The 17,301-nt window shown below is 44.1% G+C and overlaps 1 protein-coding gene across 1 annotated transcript in view; it reads left to right on the top strand.

The window, feature by feature from the left end:
* Positions 1-17,301, top strand: part of DOK3 (docking protein 3) — a 123,701-nt gene that overhangs the window by 34,037 nt on the left and 72,363 nt on the right. Inside the window, exon 2 of the mRNA XM_078652764.1 lies at positions 2,739-3,029. Within this exon, the coding sequence (XP_078508890.1) occupies positions 2,739-3,029 (291 nt within the window). The remainder of the gene's footprint in view (positions 1-2,738; positions 3,030-17,301) is intronic.

Genomic DNA, 17,301 nt, shown 5'->3' with positions numbered 1-17,301 from the left:
AAAGTCACTTTTGTAGTCACAGTGTCTTTCCCGCACCTGATTGCGATATTTGTGATGGACCTGTTATGTTTCTGCACAGGAGACTCACATCCTCAGACTCCTGGTGGGCACTCTACATTATTTCCTTAAAAGTTACTCAACTTTGCTAGAGATTGAGTCAACCCTCAAGTGGAGCTCCCTTGAACTTGGGCGAGTACCATCCTCATGTCTTGGCCATGAAATATATAACGTCCTTGGCAAGTGATTAATAGTTGTGTGGTACTCGCCTATTTAACTGCGTACCAAGCTGAGAAGGTTACCAAATATCCCCCCAAGTGAATCTGTGTAGTCTGTGATGCCTAGGACTTCTCTTCAAGACTCTGAGATATATGCTTAAAGCATGTTGTGTACATGAGGGGTGAAGTAACCCCAGGCAAGGGGTTCACCAGTGTATGAATAGCTTCAAGAAGGTGGCTTTCCATGTTAAACTGATTAGGCTTGAAGGAAGCTGTCTTCCCTGCAGGTACTCCCATCCACTGTGCTGCTCAGTCCCATTCCCCCTCACTGAATAGGCTACTGGAGCCAGGTTGCTCTGTTTCTTGTTTAGACCAACAGATGTTCAGTGGAACAGGGAAGGATCCATGTTGCCCACCTCGCTGTATCAGATCAGTTCAGTCAGGTCAGCCTCTGGCCTGAAAACAACCTTCAGTTTGACAAAGACTGTGGCCAACAACATGACCACTCCTTACACATGAACACAACTATAGGGTGACTGCCCATAACCACCCAGGGTGGTCTGCTACAGCAGAAGAGGACCAACGTCGAGCAATGGAGGATCTCGTTGACTGAAGTGTCGTCTAAGTGAAATCCCCAAACTGAGATGGTGTTACTGGGAGCTTGACATCATCGTGAAATTACAACATCTCAGAAGAGTATGGGATCTTCGTTATTAACAGACGAAAGTGAACTTTAGGTCAGATGTACTTGAACCTAGTTGTATCCCTCCAAACAAATACATTGCTTCACAAGTGGCTTCCTCGACCCCACAACTGGCACTGTATGAGAATAGAAGATTGCCCAGTCAGCCAGAGGATGGGTTCAGCTTTCACTTCCCGTGAAGTTGCCCTTTGCTCTCCACTTAATAACCCTGTTGTGAGATACTTTACTCCTCTCTACTTCTTTCACATTATCAATGCTTTCTCAGCTCTCGTTTTACGCATCTAATATTCACGCTTTGAGCCTTGATTATGAATCATCATCCCTCTTATCATTTTCGCTTTGTCCACTATAAATGTTTCCACGTTTTGCTATGTTTGCAAGCATTTTTGTATTCTGTTATTTACCAACCTCTCTTCTATGATGTTTTCAGCTCCTTTCCCCTTATTGTCGGATCTTGAGCTATAAAGAAAATCGCAAAAATAAACACACTCTCATTCTGCTTCTACGTTTCTGTCCATGGAAGGACGTGTCATTCACTAGGTTGTTTCTGCCATTATTTAACTCTTTACTCCTCTGCTCCCTTATTCCTTTTATCAAGTTCAAATTCTTAATCCTCAGACTCTCTTACTCCCCGTTAATTTTCTATCTCATTTGATCACTCTCCTTTATTCTCTTCTTCTATGTCTTTTTCACCCATTTCCATTTGTCTTGCCTTTGCTCTCTGACCCTCCTCTCCCATTGCTCTCATATCTAATTAGCCTAATAATTCCTTTACAAACCTCTTAGTCACTCACTAATTGTCTACTTGGCCCTCCTAATCCCAAAATCCTTTCTTTTTTGAGTTTCACCTCTTATTCCTCTGCCTTTTCCTCTTGTCTCTCATCTTTCTTTATTTCCATTACTGTGCTTTACTGCCCAGATTTTCCATTATTGCACGCACCTTCTCTTATTTGCATATCCCTTTCATCCTATTCAACAGCTGGTCTTAGCGCCCTCTATTTTCGCTCACTAGTCTATTCTACATAGTCCTCCTCATCCTTCTTTCATTCTACCACCTCCACACCTCTTTTCCTTTGCTCCCCATCTTCTTCCACCTCGCTGTCCTCCTGCACTCCTCCTTTCTATCATCACCACCTTCACCTCAATTTAACTGATTTACTGTTTGTAAATTTTTGCTATTTTTATATAGCTTGATCTTGGCCAAAAGGCATTGAAGCGCATAACATGAGCACCAGATTACATTACTCAAGGTCAGTTTGTTTTAAGCACAAAGATATTCAGTGATCTGCCAGAACCACAGGATGTCAAGCTGACACCAGGACTTGAACCTGAGTCCCCAGTTCCAGAGTTAGTAGCTCAGACTGTAGGCCACATTTCCTCCTCCATCATTTCTTCTCCGTTATCCTCTCCTTCACCATCATCACCTCTTCTTCCTGCTACATGATTTCTACTTCTTTTCCTCACTGTCCTATTATTCAGTAAATGCTCTCTTACTTCCTATCAGAGGGGGCGTGAACGGGCCGATCTGGCTGTACTGTTCCTATTGAAGCAGGACCAATGCTGATTTGCATGTAGGTGGCCCCGTTTTGTAATGACACAGAGTCTTAAAGAGTAGTGGTGCGAGTGAGCTAATTACCCGTGGTTCAGATTAATTCAAGAATTTCCAACCAGTTCTTTTTTGCTGTTTTCCTCTAGGGTGGCTCTTTCTTCCCTCTTTGTCTTTCCTCTCCTCACACTTTGGTGTTCCCACTACTTTCACTCCTGATTCTTCCATAAACCCCTAGGCTCCTTCATATTGTTTCACCATCTTGTGTCCTCAGAAGTGCTGGAAGAAGACGCGGGCGCAGCTCTTCGGGGCCAGCCCGTCAGGCGTGGCCCGGATCGAGACCTACGAGGTGAGGGATGGGAGTGCCAAGGAGAGAACCAGCATGAAGAAGTCTGAGCGCAGGGTGCTGAGGCTGGCGGACTGTGTGAGCATCGTGGCTGCAGGGGGCGGCAACTGCCCCAAGGGCACTCACCCCTTTTACTTCACCACCACTGATAAGACCCACGTGCTGGCAGCAGAGGACCACGAGGAATGGGTAGCCCAAATCTGCCAGCTGGCATTCCAGGTGAGGACGCTCGAGATGGTGTAGGACCTACTGGCATTGACATTTATTTAGAGAGAAACCTTTAAAGAGGCGCAAACGATCACACCAGACACATTCAGCATATGCCACCCTCACCTTATTAGTAGGGGTGTATCTACCGTTGGTGTAGCAGGTGCAGTGGCACCATGGACCAAGCCCCAAGGGAACCCTTACAATTGTTGTATTTTACTACCCCAACAGCAGTCAAAGAGGCCATATTCCTTGCTTGCACAGGGGCCCATGACATCTTTGCTATCCCACCCCCTGATTGTTACACCAACAGATCCACTTTGGACTGAGAGGTTACAGGTAAGGTACCTCATACAGAGTACAGGAAGTTTCCCAAGGATCATGACTTAGACTCGTTTTTAAAATATAATTAAATGATCCAAAGGCCCAAATTCAACAGTTTTTTTATAATGCTCTGATGACATAATTTTGGGACGTAAACCCTTCAGAAGTCTAAAAATAACTTCATCAAAAAGATCCTTGGAGATGAAGATGCTTGAGTATGAACTATATTTATCTGTGTTCAGTCAAGGCAAGCGTCTTTCAACAGAAATCTGTGGTAGACATAAAAGACGGTGATTGTGATTCGGAGAAAAAACTTCTGGGTATTAGTTGACAGCAAACTACACACGCTCAGCCAATGTTATCCACTAGCTGAAAACAGAGAATGGCAGACCAGGTTGTTAACAGAGCAGAGTCGGCTTCAAACCGCTTTCTGAGATTTGCAGCGGGCTCCCAGAGTAGCGCAATTGCAACTGAGCTTGATCAAATTGCAATTAACGGGAGAGTAGAGTACTCTTCCTGTTTAAGGCGTTGGACAGCCCTTGGATATGACTGTTAGTGTCTTTGCATAGTTATTTTCTTAATTTTTCTAGACAAAGGGCCTTATTTAGATTGGGGTGCCCAGGAGTGGGCATTTCACAGGGAAAAGCCAGGAAGGGTTCCACAGCGGTATGCGTACAGCGCCAAGACACCTCAGGGTATTTGTGCGCTATACAAGTACGAATTCATTTAATTTTATTTCATTACTCCGATACAACGATGACAGATATCCCTTCCCCCCACTGGCGTAACGAAAAGTGAGGGGGCCTCCCTGCACGGTACTTAGGGGGGCCCCCTTCGGGCTCAATCAGGAGCTCTCCCGGCCAGGAGTTCAGTGCCGAGGGGGCCCCTTGGAGCTAGGAGCCCCCCCGCACCGCGTGGGCCTGTGTTACGCCCCTGCTTCCACCGAAATATAAATTCCATAGGATATAATGGGATTTATATTTCGGCGGATGGGATATCTGTCACCGTTCTGATAGAGTAACCCATCTGCTGAGATCTAAATGATGCCCAAAGTTTGAAATGTGTTTAATTATAACTACGTTTTTTAAATTAATTCTTTATTGTTTTAGTACTTAGCTAATTGTATTCAATTTCTGAAAGAAATGCAATTAAAAACATTAATTAATTTCTGGCCCAAAAGGGTTATTTATTTTTTGCTGGCCTGCTAACGAGTGGGCTACTCTTGCAGTTTCTCTTAGATTAAGATATTCCTGCACAAATTAAACTTCATGATTTTCTGAGAAAGCTGGAAAGGAAATTTTAAATTAAAATGGCATACATGTGCTTAGGAAACCTGATAGTTCCCTTGAATATGATCTGATAATAAAAAAAAAAACATTGCCTGGATCATATTTCGTTAAAATCTTTAGTGCGCCCAATAAATGATGGGTCTCCAAGGCAAGATTTCCTCTGAAAAGCTTAACCCAGGATCTAGTTGAATTGAGTATACACAGGGCACAAGTCCTGAAAGCAGAAGTGGGGGGGGGGGGGGAACGCTGTCACCGGAAGTGTCGTCACGACAGGAAGTGACATCACGAAAGGTGCCGAGCTCCTCGTCCCAGAGAGGCCAAAGAGTAAAGTTCAGCTGTTTGTCAGGGGGGATGGCGTCCCCCCGGTAAAATAAGTGGGGGGATACCGTCCACCCGCGTGGAAGTCTAAATGTAAGGATTGCAAATCAAATTCTTGTTGTATCTAAATAAATACAATGTGATTTTTCTCCAAGAAATGTTCGCCTGTAAGGCAATATATTTTTAGGGACCTATGAATTTTACCTCTTAGGATTCACAGCAAGGAGTGGTTACACACAGATTTGTCTAGCTATATTTATTAAGAAGTGTTTGTACTGTGAACCATTCGTATTTTATGCACAGTGCCTTCTGGCTGTTTATCACTGCTTTGAGGGCCATTCGGTTGACAAGATTTTTTTGGGTAACCTTTATCTGCCCCCACAGGGTAATATGATGCATAAGAAAAATCTGATTAATATTTATTTATTTAGAAAGTTTTGTATAGCGCGAACATGACCCTAGAGGGTAGCAGAGCGCTTTACAGAGGGATGCAACACATATGGGAAGGGGCAATCATGGCAGAAACATAGCAATAGACAAAAATAGAAATAGTTACGTGAGGACATGATAGACAAAAATAGCAATAGGTACGTAACAACAGGATAGGCAAAAATAGCAATATTTACATACTGACGTAATAGTGGGCAAAATAATTAGTCAGTAGGATAAGGCGAGAAAGTCATCCGCTTGATAGTAAATGAGGTTACTCAGTACCCCTACTGGACTTTAGGGGAGGGAGGTAATCATCAGTAGCGCTTTCATTTCCTTTTTGAAGGACACTGTTGATGGAATCAGTCTCATTTCCGTTGGAAGGGCGTTCCAGATTCTTGGGGCAATTCCTGAGAAGGAACGGTTTTAGGTTTTTGTTTTTTTTAATTTCTTTGGTTTAAGTAGGAGGGTGCTAGAGCTCCTGGCGGTACGGGCACCACCCGACAGCTCACGTTTTTTTGCAGGGTAGAGAGGTGTGTTGAAGTGAAGGGCTTTGTGGGTCATGCAGGCAAGTTTACGGTGTATCCTTGCTTCGAAAGGTAGTCAGTTGAGTGTTTTCAGGTCCTGGGAGATGTGATTGTACTTCTTGGAGCCTGTGACGAGCCTGGCGGCCACATTCAATGAGCCTCTGAGGGGGGCCAGTCTGTACTTAGGCAGACCGCAGAGTGTTGCACTGCCATATTCCACTTGTGAAATGACTAATGCTTGTACTGCGGACTTGAGGTCATCAGGGGGAAGGAAAGGTTTTTTTTACCTCAGGATGTTCAGTTTGAAGTTTGCGTCTTTGGTAGAAGCACTAATGTGGTCCTGCATCCTCAAGTTTCTGTCCAGCACTATACCCAAGGATTTCGTAGAGTCTATGATATGTGGTGTGCAGTTGAGAGCAGACAGAGTTTTCATGTATTCCTCAATGATGGGTGCTTGCTTGGGCGGGGAAATAAGGAGAAATTCCTTTTTGAGGGTGTTTAGTTTGAGATGGTTGAAGGTAAGCCAGTTGAGGGTTTTGTGTAAGGTTCCGTTGAGTGACTTGATATCATCAGGCAAGGAGATTTTCATGTACAGCTGGGTGTCGTCTGCATACATGTGGTATTGGATGTTAGACGCTTTGAAGATTTTGTTGACGGGTTCAATGAATAGGTGAAAAAGAATGGGTGATAGCAAGGAGCCTTGGGTCACCCACAGGGTCCAGGGACTGGTATGAGAAAGGGATTGGTTGGATTTAATTCTCTGTGTTCTATTGTGGAGAGAGGAGGCAAACCATTTTAGTACTGCGCCAGGCAGCCCCATTCTATGTTCCAGAAGGCTCAGAAGGTTGTCATGTTTGACCGTATCGAAAGCTGATGAGAGGTCGAGTAGGATTAATAGGCAGGATTTGTTTCGGTCAAGTAGGGTAAGCGCCTCATCAACTCTGTGAGTGATGGCTGTTTCAGTGCTGTGGCCTTGATGGAAGCCCGATTGAAATTGATCTAGTAGCTGGAATTCTTCAATGTGGTTACATAGTTGTACCTGTACACATTTTTCAACGAGCTTTGCCAGAGTAGGGGTGTTAGTGATTGGTCGGAAGTTATTTAGATCCTCATGTGTCAGCCGTAGGTTTCTTGAGGATGGGGAGAACTAGCCCGGACTTTAGGCAGTTAGGGACCTCACCTTGAAGTAGGGAAGCATTAACGATCTTGGTCCAGAGCGGAACTAGAGGCCTTATCATTTCTTTAAAGAAATATGAGGGAAGGGGATCGTTGAAGTGATTTGAGGGTTTGAGGGTAGAAAGAAGGTTGAGGATGGAAGTGTCATTGAAGGTTGAGAATTGATTCCAATGTGCATTGTTTTTAGGGGAGTGGTGGGTAGGAAGAGGGGACTGGGGAGTTGGGTGCGAGTCAGGTGAGGAAGATAATTCAAGCAAGGCAGACCTTAGATCAGATTCAATTTTGTTGGATTTTTCGATGAAGAAGGCAGCAAAGTCCTCGCAATTAGGTTGGGGACTGGTGGTGGTTGTCGATTGAATGGGTGTGTTGTTGGATTGCCATTGTATCAGTTCAAACAGTATTTTGGGGCAGTTTCTAGCTTTGTCTAGTTTGCCTCTGAAGTAGGTCGCTTTTGCAGTTCTGATGTGTTTGTTGTATAGACTCCTTCTTGCTCCCAGAAGTTTGAGGAGTTCAGCAGATGGAGAGGATCTCAAAGCTTGTTCCGCTAGTCTTAAGTTGCGCCTGTCTGAGTTTAGACATTCATTGAACCAAGGATTGGAGTCTTTGTTGGGTTTCCTTTTTAGTTGAAGGGGGCCGATTGCATCCAAAACATTTAGCATGGAGTTGTTGTAGTGATCGGTGAGTTCATGGACATCTGCAAATTTATTTTTTTTTGCAGAGTTTTATATAGCGCGAACTAGACCCGAACCGAATCAGGTATCAGAGCGCTTTACATAGCACCAGTTATGTTACATGAGGACACACTTTCATTTTTAGGCACGGGGAGATTAAGTGATTTGCCCAGAATCACTGGAGGTTTTTAGCGTCGTTACCAAGACTCGAACCCAGATCCCCAGGTCCGAGGTCGAGCGCCTTAGCCGTTAGGCCAACCTCTCTCCCGGTCATGAACCTCTCTCCCGGCCATGCTATGAGCATGGGTGGCGACAGGGACAGATTGCTGTGTGAAATTAGGTCGTCCATTTTAGCATTTTGCCTCAATCTTTTCCAGTGTTTCAGTTTCTTGGGTTGAAGTTTTTGGGTGATCCATCGTTCAAGTATGAGGAAAGTGATAAAGTGGTGATCTGACCAGTCATAGGGGGCTTAGTGATTCAATCTGAATGGTGTCGGGTTGGAGATGATTAGATCGAGGGTCGCGCCCAAGTTGTGTGTTGGGCTGTCGCAGAATTGAGTTAAGTTGAGGTCAAGTAGGAATTTGTTAAGACTGTTCACTGCTAGGTCATTCGGGTCATTCCAATGTAGATTGAAGTCTCCCAGGAAGATTTGGGGGCAATGCAGACCTAGATTGGATGAGATGGTTTTGATGGTTTGTTCAATCAGAAGGAGGATATCTCCAGGTGGATGGTAGAAGATGTCTAGGTTACAAAGGGGTCTTTGTTTGCTGAGGATGGTAATGCTGAGGTATTCACAAGATGAGAGAGGAGCGGCCAGAGATTGTTTAGCTGAGAGACTATTATGGTGAATACAGGCGATGCCTCCCCCGTACTCTTAATTCTGTCAAGTCTGATAATGTTGTGAGTAGGAGGAACTAGGATGTCAAGGACAGAAACCGAGGATACATTGGGCCAAGTTTTAGTGAGAATCAGGAGGTCAAGTTCTTGATCAAGGATGAGGTCAGCGGCATGTTTCACTGCGGATCTTCAGTCGAGAAGGGTGCATTTCAGGTGAGTTTTGGAATCAGTGGGAGTATTGTGCAATGTGAACTTGCATGAGGTTCGTGGTATTTAGTGCATTGGAGTTAAATGTGGGGGTTCTATGCGGGTTTAGTGTAATGGTTTGAATGGTCTCCAGGGTGCAAGTCAGATTACTAGAATCTGTAGAAGGGGCTAGCGGCATTGCTTGGATAGGTCTGGATGTGACTGGAATATCAGGTTGAGTGGTGTTGTAAGTCAGGAGAAGGGAGAGGATGTACGGGCTCGAGATGGGGTTTTTAAATCGAGTGGGTCTGGACATGGCCTTTGGGTAGGGGGTAGTGTTCCAGGACCGGAGGGGGGATGTATGCTTAGGGTCGCTCCTCGTCTCAGCAGGAGGAGTGGGTGTCTTAGGATATTGGTTGGGCATTTGCAGGTACGACGGCGGGACCTTGTTGAGCGATAAGTTTGAGGACAGCTCTGAGGTGGAGGTTATGAGATTTGTGTGTCATTTTTGAGTTTTTGTAGTTCCCAGTTGATTTCCTTTAGTCTGGAGGCCACATAAGGCTGAGTGTCAGTGAGCGTGTGTGGGCAGGAGAGGGGTCAGTCCCGGGTGTGATAGTAGTAGGGGAAAGAATGTAAGGATGGTAAGGAGAGGAGATAATCCCGGAAGGGGAGGTCTGACGGTGTGGCCAGGTGGGAGAGTAGGGGGGGGGGATTAGAGGTTTTGGAGTGGTTATGAGGCTCAGGTGGCAGAAGGGTTCGGTTTGGGGGGTGAGAGCTGTACAAGGTAGCATGTGGGAGTGGAGGGGGTTAAATGTTTTGGAGTGGTTAGAAGGCTTGGGAAGCAGAAAGGTTAGGTTCGGGGGGGGGGGGGGTAAGCTGTTCAAGGTAGTAGGAGAAGTCATTGGGTGATGTAGTAGGATTCCTTGAGGGGCCGGAGGTGTGTGCAAAGGGCTAGAGTCCCAAGGTGGTATGGGAGGGACATTGTTAGCGGGAGAAATGTTTATGTCGTCATTGGGCAAGAGAGTGTTGTTCAGAGTCTCAGGTGGAGTATTATGGTGCTTGGGATTGAGAATGCAGGCTTCATGGTGGTCCTGCGAAATGGGTGAGGGATTCGAGTTTTCTGGAGTTTTGAGAGGGTCACTGTTGTTAAGGGAGTTCTTAATGGCGGCGTAACAATCATCAAAGATTTCTAGGTTACGATTAACAGCTTGTATAAGGATAATCCCATTATTGTAAATGGATATGGTAGCCGTCGCTTTGAATGTGGATGAGGTGACTACATCGAGTCTTAAGCCACAAGGAATTTTCTTAGAAGAGGAGACGGTGAGTAGTGAGTAGAAGGCATTTCTCCATTGTGCCCTTTTTTAGAGTAAAAGGTCAGATCATTTGTGATAGTTCCTTTTTTATGACAGTAATAAAGGTCAGAGATTAGGGTTTCTGGGTTCGATTTAAGAAGTCTGTGTTTAAGGGATTTGGCTGCATTTTTAGAAACGTTCGGTGGGTAGTTGATTGTGTAGCTATATTGACCTAGCCTCATAAGGCTGGAGTCTGGACTGCTCCGTGCACAGGAGCCAATGGTTCAATAACAGGTTGAAGGGCATGCGTTGAAGAGACTCAGGAGCAGCCACGGCCGGTAGTAGGTGTAACTGCAGGGCGGTGACGTGGGGAGGGGGAAGGGCTGGGTGGGGGGTAGTAATGCATGGATTATGGACTTTAACAGGTAAGTAAACATTTACCTGTTAAAGTCTGTAATGCATACATTACTACCCCCCACCCTGCCCCTCCCCCTCCCCACGTCACCACCCTGCAGTTACACCTACTACCGGCCGTGGCTGCTCAGGAGTAGGGTAGGAGTAGGGTAGCAGAGGGGTGGCTGAGTCTAGTGTGAGTCCATAGTGGCGCAAGTGGGCATTGGTATTGTCTGAATAAAAGGATCAAAAGGCGGAATGGACTTACAAAGGAGCCTGTTACCTGGGTTGATAGCGTGATTCGGATGGCAACCGCAGTGAAAGGTGTCAAGGCGTTCTGAGATGGTCGCATAGTATGAGCAGTATGAGGAAGGTAGGAACAGGTGGAAAAGTAGTGTGTAGTGTGTTAGGTCATTCCCAGAAGGCCACCGCAATGGGAGATTGAGGTGTCGGGGGCGAGTCTAGGAAGGTTGCAGTACTAGAAGGCAATGGGAGGCGATTAGGGTATAGGAATGTGAGCAAATCTCTAGGATAGTCATATAATGCAAGCAGTATGAGGGGCGTAGGGAGAAAACTGAGATGAGAAAGCTGAGATGGCCCCCTAGTGAGAGCAATGTGAGGTAGGCATGGGGCAGGAGCAGCGTAGTTTGCAGTGATGCAGGAAGTTCTAAGATGGCCGCCGGAAAGGGAGAATCAGTGGTAGAGGTACAGACCCGCTCGCTTTTATTTTCTCGTAATGCCACGCCCCGCACACACCCATGCCCCCAGCACACGATATGAGACATGGCATGAAGGTCGGAACGTACCACACGTTTTCGTAATGCCGCGCCCCCAGCACACGCCCACAGCACACGATGTGAGACATGGCATGAAGGGCGGACCGTACCACACGCCTCCAGTGTTTGTCACGCCCCCAGCACAACGCAGACATGCCCACAAGGGACTACTTTGCTGGCACGGTTCTTTTACTTTTAAATGTATATGGTGGGCGTCTGCATATCCTATGTCCTTCTGCTGCAACTGCCCTTTCCAACGCTGTATTGGGTGTTGTGATTGGTGTGAAGGTCGGAACGTACCACACGTTTTCGTAATGCCGCGCCCCCAGCAAACGCCCACAGCACACGATATGAGACATGGCATGAAGGGCGGAACGTACCACACGCCTCCAGTGTTTGTCACGCCCCCAGCACAACGCAGACATGCCCACAAGGGACTACTTTGCTGGCACGGTTCTTTTACTTTTAAATGTATATGGTGGGCGTCTGCATATCCTATGTCCTTCTGCTGCAACTGCCCTTTCCAACGCTGTATTGGGTGTTGTGATTGGTGTGAAGGTCGGAACGTACCACACGTTTTCGTAATGCCGCGCCCCCAGCAAACGCCCACAGCACACGATATGAGACATGGCATGAAGGGCGGAACGTACCACACGCCTCCAGTGTTTGTCACGCCCCCAGCACACGCCCACAGTACAACGCAGACATGCCCACAAGGGACTACTTTGCTGGCACGGTTCTTTTACCTTTTAAATGTATATGGTGGGCGTCTGCATATCCTATGTCCTTCTGCTGCAACTGCCCTTTCCAACGCTGTATTGGGTGTTGTGATTGGTGCTGTGGTTACTGAGATTACCCGCCTCAAAGGTTTGGGCTCTCTCTTTATAATATTAGTATGGATTTAAAAAATCATAAAAGGATACCAAACCATCATAAAACACTATGCTTTCAATGAACATTTTAAAAACATAAGAGAGACAAAAAAGGTCTTAAAATCGTGACCACAATTAGAAGGCTAGCAGGTATAACAATATATTTAAAAAAGAAAAAAAGAAAAATAATAATAATATGGGCCAGCAGATTATTTAATAGGTGTTTGGCTTGAATCAATTTTGTCCAATTCCTTTGCTGCTATTTTCCAGAATTTTATGGCGCAACAGGACAAGGGGATTGCAAGCCCGCCGAGACACCTGATGACTGTGGCTCTGCATGTTCTTATCTGTTCCTTCCTGAGAATCTCCCGAAGAATGGATTTTCAAGTTTTCAGTAGAAAAGGGCAAGTACATAGTAGGTGTAGTAATCACCCCTCCCCTTGACCGCAGAGGCGACATTCTTTAGATGGCCATGTGCATTTCCATTTTTGGGTCAAGTCCTTTGAGGGGAATGATCCCATTCATAGCATCATCAGGTGATGCTTTTTATGGTGGGGAAAGTGATCAAACAGATACTGTTGTGGCTACAGCCTCTGGTAGCCCTGTATCACAGCCCAGGCGTGGTGTTTTTTTGCAAAGATCATTTTATCTGTTAGTAGAGAGATCTGCTTAATTGCATTATTCACCATGCTTCTAAATCCGGAATACATTGCTGGGGTGAACCAGGCCTCCTCTAGTTGTGATGCCGACAAAGATTGCTTCAGGATTGTCGTATGAATTAGCTAGTTATTTCCAGACTGATGTGCAGCGCATTTGACCACAGCCATTTACTTTGGCAATTGTATTGCTTCTAAAAGCTCTTTCACATATTGTCCATTTTTGATAAGAGTTCCTGAAGAATTCATGAAATCCCTTCGCATCCAGAGCTGCTCAAAATCATGCACAACCCCGTAACCATACTGACTATCAGTGTTAATGGTTACTCTCCATTTTCTCCCAATTTTGCAGACTTTAATTAAAGCAATCAATTCAGCTATTTGTATAGACTTGACTCCTGGTAAATAGGATGCTTCGACTATTTCAGCCAATGTACAGCCAGCATAAGCAGCACTTAACCCCCCTTGCTCATGCCTCATGCAGAGCCGTTTATATAAATAGCTCATTTTCACAATCATTCAGGGCCTCTTCCTGTATGTCTGGGCAAGGTTTGGTACAATATTCAGTAACATCTAGACAGTCATGTTCAGTGTCATCCCTCACTTCCTCTTCGTATGCATCAGGCAATAGAGTAGCTGGCTTAAGGATAGTACACCTGATTACTGTCACATTCTCTGCTCCTAAAATAATTCTTTCATATTTTGTCATTCTACTTGGAGTAAGGTATTGGGTTCTTATTCGAGTCAAAAGAATTTCTACTGAATGAGGGACATAGACTTATACTGGGTGTCCCATCACAATAGATTCACTCTGTTCAAAACTTGTGCAAGCAGCAGCCACTGCTTTCACACAGCAAGGTAATGCAGAGGCTACAGCAGCGGTCTTCAAACTTTTTAATGCCGATACCCCCTGTCCACATTTTGAGGTGTAAGGACCCCCTCCTGACAAAATTTTTTAAACCTGTAGCCAGGGCTGCTGGAATTATGAGGCAGTTGAGGACCAAATTACGCGACAGGTTTGACTAAATTGTGTGGGAAGAAAATGTAAATGATGTTATGTGATGCCGCGTATTTTGGGATAGCATTGCTTCATTATTTTGATATATTTTTTTACACACAGTAACACTGAGGAAAGATTTCACCCATCATTACCTGTTTATAACCAAAATTCATCAATTAACATCAGAATAATTTCTAGTCAACCTTTGTGATGGGTCTTTTGATAGAGATCGCAGGTCACCCGGCCAATAATTTCACCATACACGTACCAGGCCCATATATTTTCCCAATTTTATCATATACATTAATCAGGTGACCTTACACTCTACTACCAGTAACCCTGGTTCCTTCCTATTTATTTCTATCTGTACCCGACTTACCAATCCACCGTTACGGGTACCTAATGACCACAATGGATCAGGGAGCTAGCTGTGAAAGAAAGGTAAAAATACCAACATATACTCTTTTATACTTTCATTAAATGACCACAGACTACTGGGAAGTGTTTTAAATTTTATCTAGAATTCAGATTTGGAAAGCATACAGTTTACAACTAAAAGACAATCAATAATCAAAATAACGAACAGCACATAACCATAGAGAAAGTAAATCAGGGCAACCATTTATGAGTCTATAGGAAGATAAGGACATGAGAAATGCTAAACAGATTTCAGGAATAGAACTTTAAGAAAGTATAACTAAAAATGGGCAAGTTTATGCACGTACTAGAATTACACTACGGGGAAATGCTTCAACAGTTGGGTGAGAAGTTAGAAATCCTATACAGCTATAGGAAGGGTAAAAATTGGAACACGCTATAGTTCTAGAAACCTTACTTCAATCAATTCGAGAGGAGAAAATTATAAACCACATCTATATTTTCATAAACGGTATGAAGAATTGTGCTTAAAGGAAGGGTAACATAGGAACATGCTAGAAAACAGTAATAACGTGTGAGCTTTTATTCAGTAGCTTTGCGAAAGCATGGAAAGTCAATTATGCGCAAGGGTATGTCTTTAATAAAGCAAAATAATAAAGCAAAAGACAGAAAATAGAAGTGCAGTATAGAGTTTCAGCACTATATATTTACCTAGAATGGTGTGAAGACCAACCCTGGCCACGGATCAGTTAAGGACAGGAAAAACCCCAAGGAAGGACAGTCATCAATGGGACAGCAAGTGCAGAATGGACACCCCAGGACAGGACAGGAAAACCAGATTAGGATCAGGACAGGACCACCAAGGCACGACCAGCACCCGCAGTTTGGAAGCAACGCCTGCGCTCCACCCTCTCTGCAGCTATCGGCCAGAACCCCGATTGGGTTATCGAACTACCCAGCAAAGTGCTCCGCCAGCACTTAAGGTTCAGTAAAACCTCTTGAGTCTATGGTATATTTCGGACAGAGTGCTCCGCAGCGCTCTGTATTCAGTCACCTATTGAGTGCGTTGGGTCAGTGACAGGTCAGCTATTCGGACAAGTCGGACAAATTCTCTAGCTAAACCTAGGCTAGTTATACTGTTTTCGGGTCAGTGTACCACCCCCCAAATGTTGCAAGTGTCAGAATCCCCAATTTCGATTGGTCCCTAAGTAGGATAGGTCAACACACCAATCAGAACAAACTTCTACAATACCACATTTGCATGTTTTTGGGACCGCCTAGCAAATTTGGGGTTCCCATGAGATACTCTACAGAATACAATGAAACCATTACAAAGTATCTATTGCAGAACAGTTAGCCGCTTCGGCTGGGTGAAGGTGCATCTTCCCAGGCACATCTTGGCCGCCACCTCTGGTCGGCAGTCGTTCAATGTCACCAGCCGAAGACAGACATGCGCAGAAAAGCATTTGAATATGGCTGCTCGGGTGTTCCTCAGACCCTCAATATCGCGGTACATGAAAAGTAAGCGAAAACAAATTAAAACATAGAAATAAATGAATACACTGTATACCATTAATAGCTACTCTATACCCCTTTAACTGTAATATACTAATGCATGAGTGTTTTAGTGCAGACAGACAACAACATAAAACATTTGCCCATAACAGGAATGGCGACAAAATATAAACATTTTAAGGTACTCTCTTGGAATGTCAATGGTCTAAGGACACCTAGCAGAAGGAGAAGGATTCTTGAATATCTAAAGGAAGTAGACTGCGAGATAATCATCCTACAAGAGACGCACCTCCTAAGTGAGGAATGGGAACAAATAATGAAGAATCTTAGATGGGTTGACAACTATGTTTGCACAAACCAAGAATGCAATACCAAAGGAATAATAATAATCCTTAAAAAAATACTTAAAGCCAAAATTGAACACAAGTCAGTTGATAATAAGGGTAGATGGGCTTTTATTAAAGTAAGAATATATGAAAATACATATACCGTGGCAGGATATTATGGCCCAAATATAGACGACCCAATTCCCCTACAAAAACTGTACACAGAATTACTATCAACAACAGCCCCGATAATATTAGGTGGGGATTACAATATCCTAATAGATCCAAGCCGAGATAGACATCCCCCAGGGAAACACTCAAATCTCCCAAAAATGAGAGAATGGCTAGGTAATTATAAAAATGACCTGGGCTTGCTTGATATGTGGAGAGAGAAAGGGGATAAAAAATATCCCTACACTTTTCATAACAAAAAACTTGGTCATAGATCACGAATCGACTACTTCTTAATAAATGGTACAATACGAGACAATGTCAAGAACATAGAACATTTACCAGAACATATATCCGATCACTCGGCAGTGAAACTAACCATGCAAATAACGAAAAATAATGTACAACCAAGATGGACGGTAGACCGCACAATATTATTAGATCCACAGGCAGTAGAAGAATTAAAGAAAACAACAGCTGACTTCTTTATTGAAAACCAATCTGACACATCTAAACAAAATATCTGGGACACATATAAAGCGGTTATTAGAGGCAAATTATTAAGTCTGGGCTCACATCGAGCCAGGACTGCAAAAATGGAAATTGGAGGTATGGAAAAGGATATTAAAGATCTTGATCTTAAGATAATGGTGAACGCTTCTCCAGAAATAAAAGAATCGTTAGAGAAACAAAGGCAAGAACTAAAGGAAAGTCTAGTAAATCTCCTGGAAAATAAAGTAAAGTCTCGATGGGAAGCCAGTAAGCTATCTAATCATGAATATGGAGAAGGATGCGGAAAACTGTTGGCCTGGAAGACGAAAAAAGAGCAAACTAGAAACAAAATAATCTGCATTCAACGAAATAATATAAACGAAAATGAGGACTCCATAATAATGCAGGAATTTGCGAGCTTTTTCTCTAATTTATATAAAGAAGATGTAAATCCTTCAGAGGAACAGATTCACAAATACCTAGAACATATATCCTTCCCACAACTAACCGAAATAGAAAAAGAAGAGCTAAATAAAGATATCACAATAGAAGAGGTTAGAACCATTATAAAAGATCTAAAAAAAGGTAAAGCAGCTGGCCCGGATACCTTACCAAATGAGTTTTACCAGATTCTAAGAGACTCTCTGACGTCA

The sequence above is a fragment of the Lissotriton helveticus genome, chromosome 7, assembly GCF_964261635.1.
Source record: "Lissotriton helveticus chromosome 7, aLisHel1.1, whole genome shotgun sequence".
NCBI lineage: Eukaryota > Metazoa > Chordata > Amphibia > Caudata > Salamandridae > Lissotriton > Lissotriton helveticus.
Note: the sequence above shows the minus strand (reverse complement) of the source record. Positions and strands in the feature narration are given on the sequence as shown.